The following is a 16,532-nucleotide window of genomic DNA, read 5'->3' as shown; positions in this document are numbered from 1 at the left end:
AATAATCACAGCCTCTGGTTTCATAAAAACTGCTACACCATCTATTCATGAAAATTGTGTTGCTGTTATTGCTTCAAAAGATGTCACGGCCATCCGGTTACGGGCATGAAAAACGCTGTGGTACACATGGGCAGATTTTCTAATAGCTAATATGTTTATCCATTTGCTTTAGGAACTACATTTTTCCCCCTCTAGCAACTTATTTTGTTTCAGTCTTTGAATCCACATAGGACTCTATGCAGCATCTTTGTTCTTACTGTGTTCGTGACTAATATACCTAGAATATCTTTTTTTTAACCCCAGAAGTTTCTTGTACGCGGCTTCTGCAGAATCTTGTTTGTGCTGAGTTTTCAGAAAACTATAATGACTGAAACTCTTGATGTTTTTTAGGTTTCAGCTTTGAGAATACAGTGACAGGTGGATCATTGCCTGTTTCTTCTTATGGTTACTTTTAGTCATTTTAATATTATTTTGTATTAGTTTCAGGTGTACAACATACTTGCTAGACAATCATCTACTTTACAGAGCATTCCCCTGATATTTCCAGTGCCCACCTGGCACTAGACATAGTTGTTACAATATTATTGAATATATTCCCTATGCTGTCCTTTACATCCTTGTGACTGTTTTGTAACTACCAATTTGTACTTCCTAATCCTTTCACCTTTGTCACCCAGTCACTGAACCCACCTTGTCTGTCTATTTTTTTAAAGACTAGTCTCTTATTGAGAAATGGTATTGACCTACACTTCTGCTGAGTGAAATTCCATGTTTAATATCTGACGATATAAATTGACAGATACTATTTATGAGGAGTAAATACTTTCCTTGTTGTTGGAACAATCTTTTAAATAGTTCACAAGTTTTTAATATTTTTTAGAAGCTATTTTATAATAGGTGATGTTTACGATAGCTGCATTTAAACAGTTTCAGAACTGATGATGTAATAGATGCCATTTCAACAGTTATCCTCAGCTTGTGAATTTACTTAAATTTATTTAGGGTGACTGATAATTTTTATATTTTGCACATTACCTGTCATAGTACCTGAAGGGCCTGTTGGAAACCTGACTTACGAGTCCATTTCGTCAACTGCAATAAATGTAAGCTGGGGCCCACCATCTCAACCCAACGGTCTAGTGTTCTACTATGTTTCTCTGAGCTTACAGCAGACTCCTCGCCACGTAAGACCACATCTAGTCACGTATGAGACAAGCATGTATTTTGATAATCTGGAAAAATACACTGATTATATATTAAAAATCACTCCATCAACAGAAAAGGGATTCTCTGATACCTATACTGCCCAGCTACACATCAAAACTGAAGAAGATGGTAGGCTGGATCCTTTTATTGCCTATTAAGCAGATTGTTGGTATTTTTTATTTATTTATATTTTTTTCTGACAGAAAACACTATTCTTATAATTATATAAATTATGTGTTCTCAAGTAACTAGTCTTTCAATAAACACAATAAGCTCTAAGTTTCTTAAAATTAAAATAATTATATGCTAATAAAATGAAGTCCCATTATTATTAAAGCCTTTTTTAATGCTAATTCACTTTTGTTTCATTTAATATTCTTTTTTTCTTTTATAGTCCCAGAATCTTCACCAATAATCAACACTTTTAAAAACCTTTCCTCTACCTCAGTTCTCTTATCATGGGATCCCCCAGTAAAACCAAATGGTGCAATAATAAGTTATGATTTAACTTTACAAGGACCAAATGAAAATTATTCTTTCATTACTTCTGATAACTATATAATATTGGAAGAGCTTTCACCATTTACACTATATAGTTTTTTTGCTGCTGCAAGAACTATAAAAGGACTTGGTCCTTCCAGTATTCTTTTCTTTTACACAGACGAGTCAGGTAAGCCAGAGTTCATATTCTTTCCAATGCCTCACTGTTGCAGCACTTGCTCTCTCTTTTGAAAGGAACCGCATGGAAAATGAGAGGATATTTGATTGTCTATTTATAACAGGTTTACAGCTATTCATCTACTTTGCTTCTTCTTTTTTTTTTTTTTTTTTTTAATTAGAGCTTCAGAATGAAGTGTTCTGTTTAAAGCTACTTGGGAACTACTGAGTTCCGGTACAAAAACATAATTACTTATGCTGTTTATTTCTGAAATTAAAATATGATTACTTTATAAATCTTTTAACTAGTGTCTTCAGGAAGCTGCAGTCACAATGATATTTTTATGTTAAAAAATTATGAATATAAGTTTTATAATATGTTTTCCTACAGTGCCTTTAGCACCTCCTCAAAATTTGACTTTAATCAACTACACCTCAGACTCTGTATGGCTGAAATGGAGCCCGAGTCCTGTTCCAGGCGGTATTGTTAAAGTATATAGTTTTAAAATTCATGAACATGAAACTGATACTGTATTTTATAAGGTAGGTTGATTATGACAGTATATTTTTATTTAAAAAATTCAGAAATTGATTAAAACTTCTGACGTGCTGGGGGAAAGTGCACTGTTTTAAATTAAACAAGGGCTATCTTTTAAGAAACTTCTTTTGTTTCCTACAATTGAAGGATGCTTGTGGAAAACACAGAAAACATTTGCCAGATATGGAAGCTGAAGAGTTCATAGAACAATTTACTTAGAATTTCTAACTTCCAAATGTCTACATTTAAAGAAATAATTGCACCATTTTGGGAATGCTGGAAAGTATATAGTAAATTTTTTTCAGACTGAAATCTGTTATTATCTTAAATGTAATATGTTTCTGTTTGTTAAAAGAAGTACCAAGTTAATGGTTTTAACTTTTTCAAAAAAGTGTTTTTACTGGACTTCTGGTAGTCTTCCCTAATAGCATATAATCCCACACTAATTGGTCTTTTCAGATATATCATTATCTTTTACTTTCAACACTAATTAGTTTGCAACACTAAACACCCTTTTCCTCCTCAGTTTTTAGGTTTCAAAATCAATGAAAAATACCCAAAGAACTGATGTAACAGAGGGCCTCAAATATACCTTTATGATTTCTAGCATTCGATTGCCAAAATATGTTATAATATGGGATCTTTATTTTAAAAAGTGTTATTTTTTTCCAAAAGGCAAATTGAAGCACTGGGATGCTCTTATTTAGTTATAGTAAGAAGAGTGTGAAAGGTCTGCAAAACCTTGTTGCCAATGTTGCTATATGCATTTCAGTTTATTACTGATGGTGAATCACTTTTATAGCACATGCAGCTTACAAAGTGAATAGTAAAAGCAAAGGCTGTGATTGAGATTATATCATAGGAAACAATTTTCTTTCTGGAGATCAGCATATTACTTCAAAATCTGAAAGGCTGAGTCGAATTTGAGTTATACTTACTATTTCATAAATGTGGAATCTCTTTCCCAAAAGTGTGAAGTTATATTAATGACACTAAGTCCCTAGCCCTCTAATATCTATCTCGGGTCTAATCTTAACATTTTCCCACTTTTTTATTTGCTTTGGCTGGGAAATATGTATCAAAAGGGAAAAAGGAATCATTTTCTTAGTGTTACCACGTCCGTAGGACAGTTGTGGACACATGTCGGAGCGTGGGTGTCTGTGTGTGGCCTTTTCCCCTCGGAACGGCGACCCCCAGCATCGACACCCCTGGCACGTGGCCAGCCTCGGGCTTTGGCATCCCGGCGCCTGGTTCAGCCCTGCCATTTAGACTTCCTGGGGCTGCATTAGACAAGTTGCTTAACCTCTTATGACTCAGTTTCTTTAAGTGCAAATCGGGAGTTACGAAGATGCATACCTTAAAAAGTGAGGGTTAGAAGGGAAAATCTATAAAAAGCACTTAGGACAACCCCTGGCATGTGATGAATGTGTTAGCTCTTGTTGTTGTTATATGTAGTTATAAAAAGAACAACAAATCCATCTAGCAATGTAATAGCACTGAGCATAAAGTGACATTATGTCATTACCTATGAAAATAAGTTATATTTTAAGATTTTTAGACATTCTGTTTTTCTCAATAGAAACACTTCCATGAATATTCCACTAGTAGCAAAAATATAACCTTCATACCATGGATATTGAATATATCATCTTTGCGGGGAGAACATAATTTTTCTTTAAAATCTACTGCCTTTACATCTATTTTTTCTCCCATCGATTTTCACGATCTTGCTTTCTTTCAGACTCTGTTATATGTACTCTTGTGCCATCTTTTTTCTTTCATAACATCTAATTTTACTTTGTCGAGTTCCCTCCCACTGTTTTACTTTCTCTACAAGTGTATTTTCCCATATTCCTTTCTATGTTTTCATCCCACCCCTATGCCACAACAGTACCAGTTTCTATTATATTTTATTTTTATTCTTTCAAATTATATGTGGGTTTGTGGAGGCAGAATAATTCCAGAGCCTCTCCAAATGTCTCTGCCATGCCGGTCACTCCGGTGTGGTTCCTGGGGAGATCAGTGGGACCCAGGTCTGCGGGTAACTCAGGCCGCGCCTGCGTACTGAAGTTGTTTTTTTCAGTGAAAACTTCTATAAAAATGTGTTTGGAAATGCTCCTCACTTATGTCTCCTCCTTACCACTTTTCTTGTGTCAATCTGTTTACTCTCCATTCTCCCACTTTCATTGTAAGCTCCCAAGTTCAGTCACTTCTCTAACCAAAATCATAATTTACATGCATTGTGTTTCATTTCTTCTCAGTAAGCAATTGTCTGTAGATTCCTCTAATTATTAAAATTCCTTGATGATAGGGACCATGTCTTATATATCTTTAAATATGCTGGTTATCTAACAGTATGCTTTGTAAATAATAAGTGTGAAGAAATGAAAGGAAATAGTGTAACATAGTGAGTTCCTAATATATGTCAAGGACTTGTGAGAAATTAACTTAAAATATGGTTCTAACTATAAGTACCCAAGAGTTAGTAATCTTGCTAAATTTTTGCTACTGAAATGTTTAATAATTAAGTCCAAGTGTTTTATATTTTAGGTCAGATATAATATAACGTTCTTAAAATTATACCACACAGGAGATTGTCTTCTCTTTACACAACTGATTAATCTTAGCTGCGCTCTTGGTTAGGATATTTATCTTTGAATGAAGACTTCATACTCGGTGGTAAAATTTTCTATGAGAAAGCATTTTCTTCCTTGGGCACCTGTGCTGTGTTCTTCTTTATCTCTTTTTCCTAAGATTGTGTCAAATAGGAAATTTAGTTGTTGTCTGGGAAGACTCGTAGTTTAAGCTTTGTAAGAGCACAGAGATTTTGTTTTATTCTCTGTGCTTATCATATAATAGGAGATGGATGGATTAATTTATCTACATAGAATGTTACTGGGTATTTAAAATGAATTTAGATAAACTCAATAAAAATCAAGTATCGTCGACCACCTATAAGTTTGATTTAAATTGGTAATTTCAATTTTGGCAGGTTTAAAGAATGGAATTAGTATAGAATTCCAAGGAAGAATCTGGGAGACAAAATGAAAACAGAATAATCTAGCTTTTTAAAAAATGGCAAGAATGAGATACTTCATGGCTGAAAGAATGTCCAGCTCATCCTCGTATCATCAGCTGAGCATACCCTATGCCCAAAACAATACTTAATATTTGTTTTCTTTTAATGAAAAATGCCCATGCTTATTAAATCATCAGTTAAACATAGAAGGCTTAACTGTGCTCAAAAAGTTAGTTCTGATACCTTTGTCTTCCAGCTACACACAAATTTTTGATGCTACATTGTGACTAAGAATGTTTTTCTGCTTTTCAGAATATTTCAGGTTTTCAAACTGAAGCCAAGCTTGTTGGACTGGAACCGGTCAGCACTTACTCTATCAGCATATCTGCCTTTACCAAAGTGGGAAATGGCAACCAATTCAGTAACGTACTAAAATTCACAACCCAAGAATCAGGTTAGACACAGCTTTTTGAACCTAAAACGTTTCATTTGTGTTTAGACCTTTCCTCTTCCCTTTCTCAGTTTGTGTGATAAAGTATTGCTTAATAATTCACTCTAAGGAAGTTGAATTTTAATGCTTTAAAGCTAGGCTGGTTCTTGTCTGCTGTCAATTATATGTGTTCATATGAATATACACACTTGGTTTTTTCTTTTTTGAACTGAAGGAGTTGAAATAAAAGACTAGTTTAGGAACAAAGTAGGTTCTAGATACCTGAAAATTACTTAATTCCTAAGACCACAAAATTCTATACCTTGATTGGTTAAATAATAGAAACATTTAAACTTTAAGGGTTATAATATCAGCTGGTTAATTAAACGTTTTTAGCTCCACAGAGTCAGTGAAATCGATGTACACAAAATTCAGTTTTGTAAACTAACTTAAACAAGTTGTCAACTGTCCCTGTTAACTTATTTTATGAAACTATTTTTATATGTTTTTGAAAACAAGGAAGTAAATAATTCATGATATTTAATTGCCAGCGTCCTGGAACAGCCATGAAATTGTCTTTTCTTTAATTTTAAATTTCACTCATTCTGCAAGTATTCTCCATTAGTTCTGATGCCTCTGTCTTCCAGAGGAAAAAGTGTTTGTAAAGATACAATTTAGCCAGGGGAGAGAACTGTAGACAACAGCCTTTGTAAAGAGCTTTTTGAGCACAAATCGATAGGTTGATATGTTAAATCTTTATTCTGTCTCTGCTAAACGTTATTTTATCTAGCAGTCACATGAGTAATTGACTTATCTACCACGCGTGTATGAATTTTAACGTTAGGCATTTATCTCTTAAGTTCCAGATGTTGTGCAAAACATACAGTGCGTGGCAACTAGCTGGCAGTCCGCCTTAGTGAAGTGGGATCCCCCCCAAAAGGCAAATGGAATCATTACACATTATATGATAACAGTTGAAAAGAATTCTACAAAAGTCTCTCCCCAAGATCACATGTATATTTTCATGACACTTCTTGCCAATACCTCATATGTCTTTAAAATAAGAGCTTCCACCTCAGCAGGCGAAGGGGGGGAAAGTGCCTGCGGCCTCAGCACGCCTCCTGAAACAGGTAACTACTCTGAAACAGGTAACCTGCCCGAGAGAGAGGGCTGTTCTGGACCAGGTCAGTACTTGTGGATTGTGTCAGACATTAGTCGATATCATTGTAATCTTTATAGCACGTTTTATCTAAAGATATGAAATATTTAAAAATGCAAAAGATGCTTTTTTATCCCGTGTGTTACCAGAGTACCGGGTGAGTTGTGCATTGACCCTTCTTGACAACATTGGGAGATTGAAGGGGGAGGGGGGGTAATAGAAAAAAGCTGCTTTACTGTGTTTCCACAACTATCTATTTTTTACTACCCAGACTCCAAATTTACTGAATTATGCTTTCTCATAATTTAAAAAATAAGGGAATAAACATGTAAACTTTTGGATCTCTCTTTCTTAATTGATTTTATGGAATTCTAGATGCTTCTCTGAATTCCGTGGCTGCAGTGTCAGACTCCCTTTCATATATTTCCTTCCCTATATGCCAGGCTTTATCTTTTATATTATTTGAGTAAAAATATCCAGGTCACGAAGGTCTGGTCTACAAAGAAAGCTCTTATTTTCCCTAACAGTGGTCCATCCTGTGTCATAATCTCCTTCACCCTCTACGGTCGCCAACAATGAACCTGCTCATATTGAGGAAAACCTGATTCCTCTTGGGAACATCACTTCCTGGGAGGTCCTCCCTGACTGAGACTGTGGGTATTGGCATAATTATTTACCGTTGGCACATCCAGGTCCTTCATCTTGGAAACATCCTTAACCCTTCCCTTTTTTTGAAATCACCATCACCCAGTTTTACTTCACTTTTCTACCCCTGAGGCTATAAAGTGCAGAACTTTAGGACACGGGCTACGTCCTCCCTGACTTCAGCATCCCAGTCCGCGCCCTTGCCTTTTCACCTTTCCAACGTGACATCTCTTTGGACTTCACCATTCTCCCTGTTCAGCTGGAACGGACGCACCTCAACACCACCTTTCCTTTGATCCCTAGATCTCAAACCATGTAGCTGTGACTCATCTTCCAGGAGATTCCCAACACTGAGGGGATCCTACTGTTTGTTTTCACCAGATCAGGATCTGGTGACAAATAGTGCTAGAAAAAAATAGAAATGGTTCTACCTTGTTCAGTTATAAATTCACCTTCTCTAGGTCTCCCAGCTGCTCCGCAATCTTCTATATACCCCCGGTTCACACTCCATCAACTTTCCATAGGAAAATTCTGCTCTCGTTCTGACCTTAGTCTACCCTCACTATCATCCATATTTGATGTTACCATCAAATAATATCAAAGATATTGATTTGCCCTCCTTCAAATTTTACCCCTCTCTTTATACTCTCCAGATAAGCTGTCTCAGCAATGTCATTGCCTTCCTCTTTGCAGGAATCTAGCTGCTCATTTTTGTTTCAATCTCATGTCTTTCCTAGAACATTTGTCCATCAGTTTAATCCACTTTCTTCTGCTTTTCCCCTTTCCCTCTCTCTCTTGTTCATGCACCTCCCCCCCTCCACACACTGTTAGGAAATTTCATTGGAGGATCAGGTTGGTATATCAACTCCAAACATATTCAAAATGGAATTTATGTTGCCTGAATTCTCCGTGTCTTTCTCACTTTCCTGAGCCTGTTCTTTATAATCAGTTGGACACCACGCCTCGTATTTTTATGTGACTTTTTCCTCCCATCTCTCCTACGTAAAATCAGACCTTACCACTCCGGTTGCTGCCGTGGCTCTGCAGTTTTCTCCCTTTCCAACTTGACTGGCCCCACTTCATAACAGGCCTCTGTTGCTTCCTGTAATAAGACCCTAAAATAGCCCTATCACCCATGTTCATCCAGGCTGTCCATCAGCCTCATCTTTCCACACACCTGCTTTGATTAAATTGGCTTTAATATATAATTTAGAGCATGTATGTGTTGGCAGTTGAAGTTGATTATCTGAAGGATAAGCTTAGATGTGCAGACCTGGGCATCTGAAGCACAGAGGTCAGAATGAAAAGCGCAGTGTGTAGGGGACGGCCCAGAACACTCCAGATGTTTTACTTACCCTCACTCTGCAAAATACATCCCAGAATTCATCACCCATTAGAACTGGCTTCTGTCTAGCCTTCCATCCTTATGTCCATCTCCTCCATCTCTTCGTATGGCTGATGCCTCCAACCAAACTTTATTCAGCACATTAAATTTCATGTATTTGGTTCAAAAACCTTTATTAAGTATCCACTGTGGGCTGATCATTGCCTACTTTCTCTTCTTTAAATATACGCAACACTATGCTGCCCTTCTCCCTTGCTGTGTCACACAAAATTGTATTAATTCTCAAAAGCCCAGCTTAAATGTGTGTTTTTTTTTTAAGTCTCCAATAATATGTGAAGCATTAAGGCTACAGATTTCTGGACTCCTCCCATGACTTGCTGAATTATAGCCTCAAAAGCTAAAGCCCGAGAATCTGTACGTTGAAGCGTCTCTCCAGGTGATCTTATGCTCTGTACATTTTGGGACGCACTGGAGTCGATTACCCAGGAACTGTGATGGCAGGTGATATGCAGCAGTGAGGACAGGCAGACAGTGTCAGAGAAGCCCAGGAAGGGTGACAGGTGTTTCCCCAGCGGGTGGGCAGCAGGTCGTCGCTGTGTGCAGTGTGGGAGCAGAAAATATGTTCAAATCCAGGCAGGTGGTCTGCCTCGGGGTGGTCCAACCAGGTAAAAATGGTCTTGATCATTGAACAGGAGTTGAGTTTTAAAAAAATGGGATGGGGGGAAAGATAGGACAGTAATTCTGAGATAAATGAGAAGTTCAGGACTCTGGAACAAGGTAGACGACTCGTTATCACTGAGTCCAGTGCAGCGCAAGGCGACTGCTTCGTTACCGGAACAAAACACTTCAGTTAGTGGGACTGAGACACATAAGCAAAGTGCGTTATGCACTCGATGTAGCGATACCTGAACTTAAGCTTCAGATCTTTTCAAAAAAAATTTTTAATTAAAGATTTGAATTGGATCTTAACTCAGGATTAAAAGACCCGGTTAGTGGAAGTTGAAGGAATTCTAAATTAATTAGGCAGATATTGGACATATTGTACAATGTACTATGTAGTCTCTCACCACTAAAGACAAATGGTTCTCAGAATTTGGACTTCTGACTCCCTGCATCAGAATATACATCTCTTAGGGCCTACGCCAGACCTATGGAATCAAAATTTGGAAATTAAGACTCACAGATGTTCATTTAAGCAAGATATTTGGGTAAAATGGTGCTGAAGTTTGAGAACCACTATTTCACTGTAAACTCTTTGCTTGTGGGGACTGTGTCTTACCTGTCTTTATTTTACTCTCAGTTCCTCGCAGAGAGCCTTAGCATTCTAAGGCACTCAAACATTTGTAGGAGAAAAAAAAAGAAATGAGTTTTCTTATGAAACTCATAATTTTTCATAAGGGTTTTACTCCATTGCAATATATTATTTCCAGACAACCATGAGGCAAAATCGTATTTTCTCCCAGGCAAATCTAAAAGCTGTTTTTTAATTAAGGAGAGTCATTCATATGAAACATGAGTATTAACTGCTGCTTCAAAAAACATTCAAATATTTTTTTCATCTTTAAAATTAAGATTCAGGTCTAGTTTGCAATTATACTTATGATTACTGTACTTATTAGAGAAACGATTTGCTTTCATCTGGCTTCACATGAATTGTTTGTTGATGAGATAGATGTTAGTAAGAACTGGAGATTCATTGTTCAAAATGGAAACAGTTTTATAGCTGTTGCAAACTTGTAATTTATGGTGGTCTAAGATTAGTCACAGTGTATAGTCAGCTCTGAGTCACCAACTCTGTGCTTATTTTTGACATAAAGTAAAATCAAATTTGACTCACTTTCTCACTGCCTAGTGTCTGACCTTAACATTCCTTCCAGGGATTATTGGGTATTTTTCTCAGTGTAAACTTGGTCATATCTGAGCACAGTTAAACATGCGTCATGATTGAATTTATGAGGAGATTAGTGTTTGGGGTCTAAACTGGTTTCATTGTCACAGTCAAACACGTTGGAAAGGGGAAAATACAGACGAAGGCCCCAAACTTGGTATTTTTAACAGAATTTAATGTCAAAATATATCAGATGTACCAACAAAAATATTATAGCAAGTTCATGTGCCTGTACGACTGAACTTTTAGAATCTCAAATTAAAAAATGCATGCACTGATCCACAGTATTTTCAAATCTTAGTAAATGTCATGACTTAATACTGAGTTTTTAAAACTTTTTTTTTCCTGGAAGACAACTTTAGAGTTTGAATTTATTCAAAGTGCTTCCAAGTTCTGTGATTTAGAAAGTAAATTGTACAGTGTAGTTTTTAAGGGCATTCTTTTCATTCTTGATTTATTAGCTTTTTGTCCAATAGGAGATATCAGGTACCTGTAGGGATCCATTGGAAATCCATTGAGCTTGCAATTATATTATGCTACACTATAAAAAAAGAAAAAGCTAATACAGCCCATTGTTATCCTAAATAAATTGTGTTTGTTATGCACTTTATTCAGATTCTGTTTTGTGGACTTCTCTGAGCAATGCAGAGATTACTGAACAAACTGTAATTATGACTAAATCTGATTTCCATTTACAAGCTTTTTAAAAAAAATTATGTCGTTTATAAGAATTCATACCATTCTTAAGTACCACTTAATAGATTGAGTGTAGGTGGTGAAAGTGTTTCTCAGGATTGCAAATCATTACACTAATTCAAAAGTTCACTTTTTCCTTTGTCTGCCTTCCTCTGACATTGCTCTCCTCACCCCTCAGTTGAGATGAGAAGTCAAACATGCAGGAAAATTGCATGATCCTGTTTGTTCTTAAGCGAATGAGCTGGCACATTCCACTTATCAGTCAGTAATTGCTAAAAGCACAAAAGCCATTCACTTGCCTGCCACAGATCAGAGAGAAATAGCTATTAACCTTGCTACTTTAATTGAAATTCAGCAGTTTTACAAAGTATCTTTCATACAGACTTAATTTTTAAACATAATACTTTTCTTAAGAATGAACATCAGATGAGAGGTACCTTTTTGCGTTTTTATTTTACTTTATTATTTTTCCCCATCACCATTTATCCCCCATATACCCTATTCCACCTGCCTCCCTTCCTCTCTTCCTCCCCCCACGATCTCCACATTGTTATCCCTGTCAGTGAGTTCTTTCTTTTTTTTTTAGCCCAACCTCACCCTCCAGCCCCCCACCCTCAGCTGTCAGCCTGTTCTCTCTATGAGTCTGTCTCTATTTTGCGTGTTAGTTCAGTTTGTTCATTAGATTTCACCTATAAGTTCACATTGGATGCCTTTCTCTGACTGGTTGATTTCACTTAGCATAATGTTCTCCAGGTCCATCCATGCTGTCACAAATGGTAATATTTTCTTCCTTTTTACAGCTGAGTAGTATTCCATTGTATAAATGTACCACAGCTGTTTTATCCACTCATCTACTGATGGACACCTGGGCTGCTTCCAAATCTTGGCCATTGTAAATAACGCTGCAATGAACACAGGGGTGCATAGACTTTTCAAATTATGTTTCGGGTTTCTTCAGATGAATTCCCAGAAGTGGAATTGCTGGGTCATAGGGCAGTTTCATTTTCAATTTTTTGAGGTAACTCCAGACTGCTTTCCACAGTGGCTGCACTAATCTGCATTCCCACTGACAGTGAACAAGGGTTCCCTTTTCTCCATATTGTCGACAACACTTGTTTGTTGACTTGTTGATGTAGTTATTCTCACAGGTGTGAAGGGATATCTCATTTGCATTCCTCCGATGATTGGTGACGCTGAGCATTTTTTCATCTGCCTCTTGGCCATCTATCTGTATGTCCTCTTTGGAGAAGTATCTTTTACACTTGTAGTGTGGTGGACATTTGATAATACATACTTAATAATTACTGTATACAGGCTCTATTGAATCCTGAATGGCATTGATGATCTCTGCTCTGCATGACCACATAGCTCCACCATTATTGTAAAGATATGTCCAATAAATATAAAGCAATCCTGTATAAATATGTTAGTCAGTTGTGTAGATTAGAGATTGGATCAAATAGGAATTCAGGAGAAACAGATTTTATTGAAAAACGTAATGAAGTGAAATAAGAATTGGGTATGGCTCTTTGGTAGCTTCAGAATTGCTTTATGGGAGAAACTTAGACTCAGCAACCTAATTGGAAAATAATAATATGGTCTTGAACCTTAAATTTCATAGGCAGTTATGCTTCATGTTTAGATCGTCTGATACACATCAGTAAAATAGCCACATGTTCTAAATATTTTTTGTGGTTTTTCAACATGTTATGAGAAAATGTCAGTTATGCATATCAAAGAAAATTCTTATTTTTATTTGAGCTCTTTCATTCAGATGGTGGGGTTAGGGAGATCTGAAGATTACAGGTTAGTGCCACTGTCTTGATTCATGCTAATTTGTGAGCCATTTTCGACACCATGCATTTTGCACTCCCTGTGTCCATTTTAACACAGTTAAAAAGCAAGTATAATCTTTGTATTATGATGAAAATAGCTTTTTCAAAAAGGCCTCAGGAAAGTTCAGTATCCCATGAACTGTGTATTGAGTACCATTGGTGTAATGTAATTCCTTTATGTTGTTATCTTGTTTCCAGGCACATTAACGAATTCTCATTACATTAATCATCTCTTATTCACGGTTTCACTCTTTATATGTTTAAAATCCACCTGCATTTTTACATGAACTCTTCACACATGTTCCATTTTTTCCTACACAATTCATGACAGATTTAATAGTCTCTTTTTTTTTTTTTTTAAATATATCTTTTTATTGATTTCAGAGAGAGGAAAGGAGAGGGAGAGAGAGAGATAGAAACATCAATGATGAGAGAGGCATTGATCTGCTGCAGCCCACAACCTGGGCATGTGCCCTGAACCCTGATCACCCGGATCCTAGGTCGACGCTCAACCACTGAGCCACGCCCGGCCAGGCTTAATAGTCTCTTCACTGATTCTTTGTACTGAGAACGGGTATTTTCATTGTCCCCCTCGTACTTAAGACGAACAACAGACTTTTTGTAATCTTCAACTTTTTTAGTACCAAGGAGCTCTTCTTTATTTACTTCCAGATTTTTCTCTTCAGCTTTGATTCGGGGAAATGTTTCCAGGATATTTTTTCTGAGGAGCTATGTTTCCATCTATACTCTTCCATGTCTGCTTCAGTCTTATTTTTCTCCCATTCTTCAGTTTTCCAAGACTCTTGGTATAAAACTGTTAGCACATACACTGCATAATCACAGTACTGTCTCTTTAAAGGGCACCTATCTGTTTTAAAGGTAAGCACATCTGCCTCACGTTGTCTTTTTTTTGTTTTATTTTATATCTTTATTGATTTCAGAGAGGAAAGGAGAGGGAGAGAGAGAGATAGAAACATCAATGATGAGAGAGTCATTGATCGAGCCCGCAACCCGGGTATGTGCCCTGACCGGGAATCGAACCCTGATCGCCTGGATCCTAGGTCGATGCTTAACCACTGAACCACGCCCGGCCGGGCTCACGTTGTCTTTTTAAGGCGACACATAATTCATGCCCATTCTCCTTGCACCTCCCCTTATCTTAACCCTCTGACAACCACTAATTTGTTCTCCATTTTCCATAAGGTTGTCATTTCAAGAATGTTATATAAAAAATAGTCATGGGAATGTAAAGTACATCATAGCAAATATAGTCAATAAGATGATAATAATGATGTATGGTGCCCTGTGGGTACCTGAAATATTGGGGGAACACTCTGTAAAGTATATGATTGTCCAGCCCCTATGCTGCACACCTGAAACTAATACAAAATAATAGTGAATGTAAACTGTTGTTGAAAATAAAAAATAAATAAATAATAAAAAGGTACTTTAAATATAGTGGTTACTACTGGGAAGAGGATTTGAGAGAAATTAGGATTTTTATAGTTTTGCATTGCTGGATGCTTTTTACAGCAAGTTTCCCAATAAAAACAATTAGCAGTTGGTAGATGTTGGCGGTTACACACTAGGCTGTGAATCAGAGATTCGCCGCCAACCAGATATTTCAACTCTCTCAACTTTAATTTTCCCACATACATTCCCTCAAGTAGGGTTTATAGTACTTACCTTATATGGATCTTGTGAAGTTTTCTTTATTTTCTTATGTATGGTGTCTGACTTAGTAGCTATCAATTTTTAAAAAAGAATGTTATGTGAATGCCTTTGTGCATTGATTGACATGTTCATGTGATTTTCTTCTTTAGCTGGTTAATATGGTGGATTAACATTGATTGATTTTCTAATATTAGACAAGCCTTTGGTCTCTGGAATCAACCATCTCTTGACTGTGATGTACTTCTTTTCATATATTACTGATTTCTATTTGCTAATATGTTTTTAAGGATGTTTATATCTTATATTCATCAGGGATATTGGTCTGTAGTTCTGTGGGTTTATTTTTCAACTGTCTATGTCTAGTTTCACTAGCTTTATAATATGACTCTTCTAATTTCTGGAAAAGATTGTGTATGATGGGTGTTAATTATTCTTTAAACATTTGATAGAGTTTATCAGTGACACTATCTGAACCTGGAGATCTCTTTTTTGTGGAGTTTTAAAATTATGTTTAAATGCTCTCAGGATACAAAGTTGGAGGTGAAATGTGATATCAAGCTAGTTGCAAAAAGTAATACTTCTAAATCATTTCTTAGAAAGGAAGTCTCAGAAATAAACATAGTAAACTAAAATGTATTGAATTGATCTGAAGTGAAAATAAAATATATCAAATGTGTGGAATACAGATAACGTAGTGAATAGAGGAAAATTTATAGCACTCAATGCATACATTGGAAAAGAAGAACATGTCAGATCCATAATTTGTTATTCCACTCAACCATTAGAGTCTAGAAAAAGAAAAGGAAGATAAGCCCAAAACTTGCTGAAGGAAGAAAATAAGAAAAATAAGAAAAGAAATCAATAAAATTGAAAACAGAAAAGCAGTAAGAAAAATCAGTGAAAGAAAGAGCAGGTTCTTGAAAAGAAAAAAAATTGACAAACCTCTAGTAAGCCTGACAAAGAACAAAAGAGAGAAGACATAAATTACCAACATTTAGGAATGAAAGAAGCTACTACAGACACCACAGACATCAAAAGAAAAATAAAGGAATCATACCAACAACTTTACATACATAAATTTTATACCTTAGATGAAATGAACTCTTTCTCCAAAAAAAATAACAACCACAGCTTACGTAATATGAAGTGGATAATTTGAATAGCCCGGTAACTATCAGGGTCATTAAATTTATCAAGATTTCCCTTGATAACACTCTGGTAGGGAAAGGGAGGTCACCTCTGCATTACTGTCCTATGGAGGTAGAAATCCAAGTTCCTCACTCAGCCTCCTGACACCCAGGGGGGGATGCTGGCTGGTCATGGGCAAGAGAGCTGCCCACTAGGCCTTCAATGAGGAGGCCTCCCGACTCTGGCTCATTACCACTGCCCACATGTTCTCCACTGACATGATGGTGGGGTCTGGTGGCATCTGAAAAGGGT

General features: G+C 36.5%; 1 protein-coding gene across 1 annotated transcript in view; it reads left to right on the top strand.

The window, feature by feature from the left end:
- The window catches only part of PTPRQ (protein tyrosine phosphatase receptor type Q), a 238,901-nt gene that overhangs the window by 112,894 nt on the left and 109,475 nt on the right, over window positions 1-16,532 (top strand). Inside the window, exons 39-43 of the mRNA XM_081127762.1 lie at window positions 1,045-1,335; window positions 1,601-1,876; window positions 2,255-2,406; window positions 5,733-5,874; window positions 6,711-6,980. Of these exons, the coding sequence (XP_080983888.1) occupies window positions 1,045-1,335; window positions 1,601-1,876; window positions 2,255-2,406; window positions 5,733-5,874; window positions 6,711-6,980 (1,131 nt within the window). The remainder of the gene's footprint in view (window positions 1-1,044; window positions 1,336-1,600; window positions 1,877-2,254; window positions 2,407-5,732; window positions 5,875-6,710; window positions 6,981-16,532) is intronic.

Source organism: Miniopterus schreibersii (assembly GCF_964146895.1).
Source record: "Miniopterus schreibersii genome assembly, chromosome: 2".
In the NCBI taxonomy this organism is placed as follows: domain Eukaryota; kingdom Metazoa; phylum Chordata; class Mammalia; order Chiroptera; family Miniopteridae; genus Miniopterus; species Miniopterus schreibersii.
Note: the sequence above shows the minus strand (reverse complement) of the source record. Positions and strands in the feature narration are given on the sequence as shown.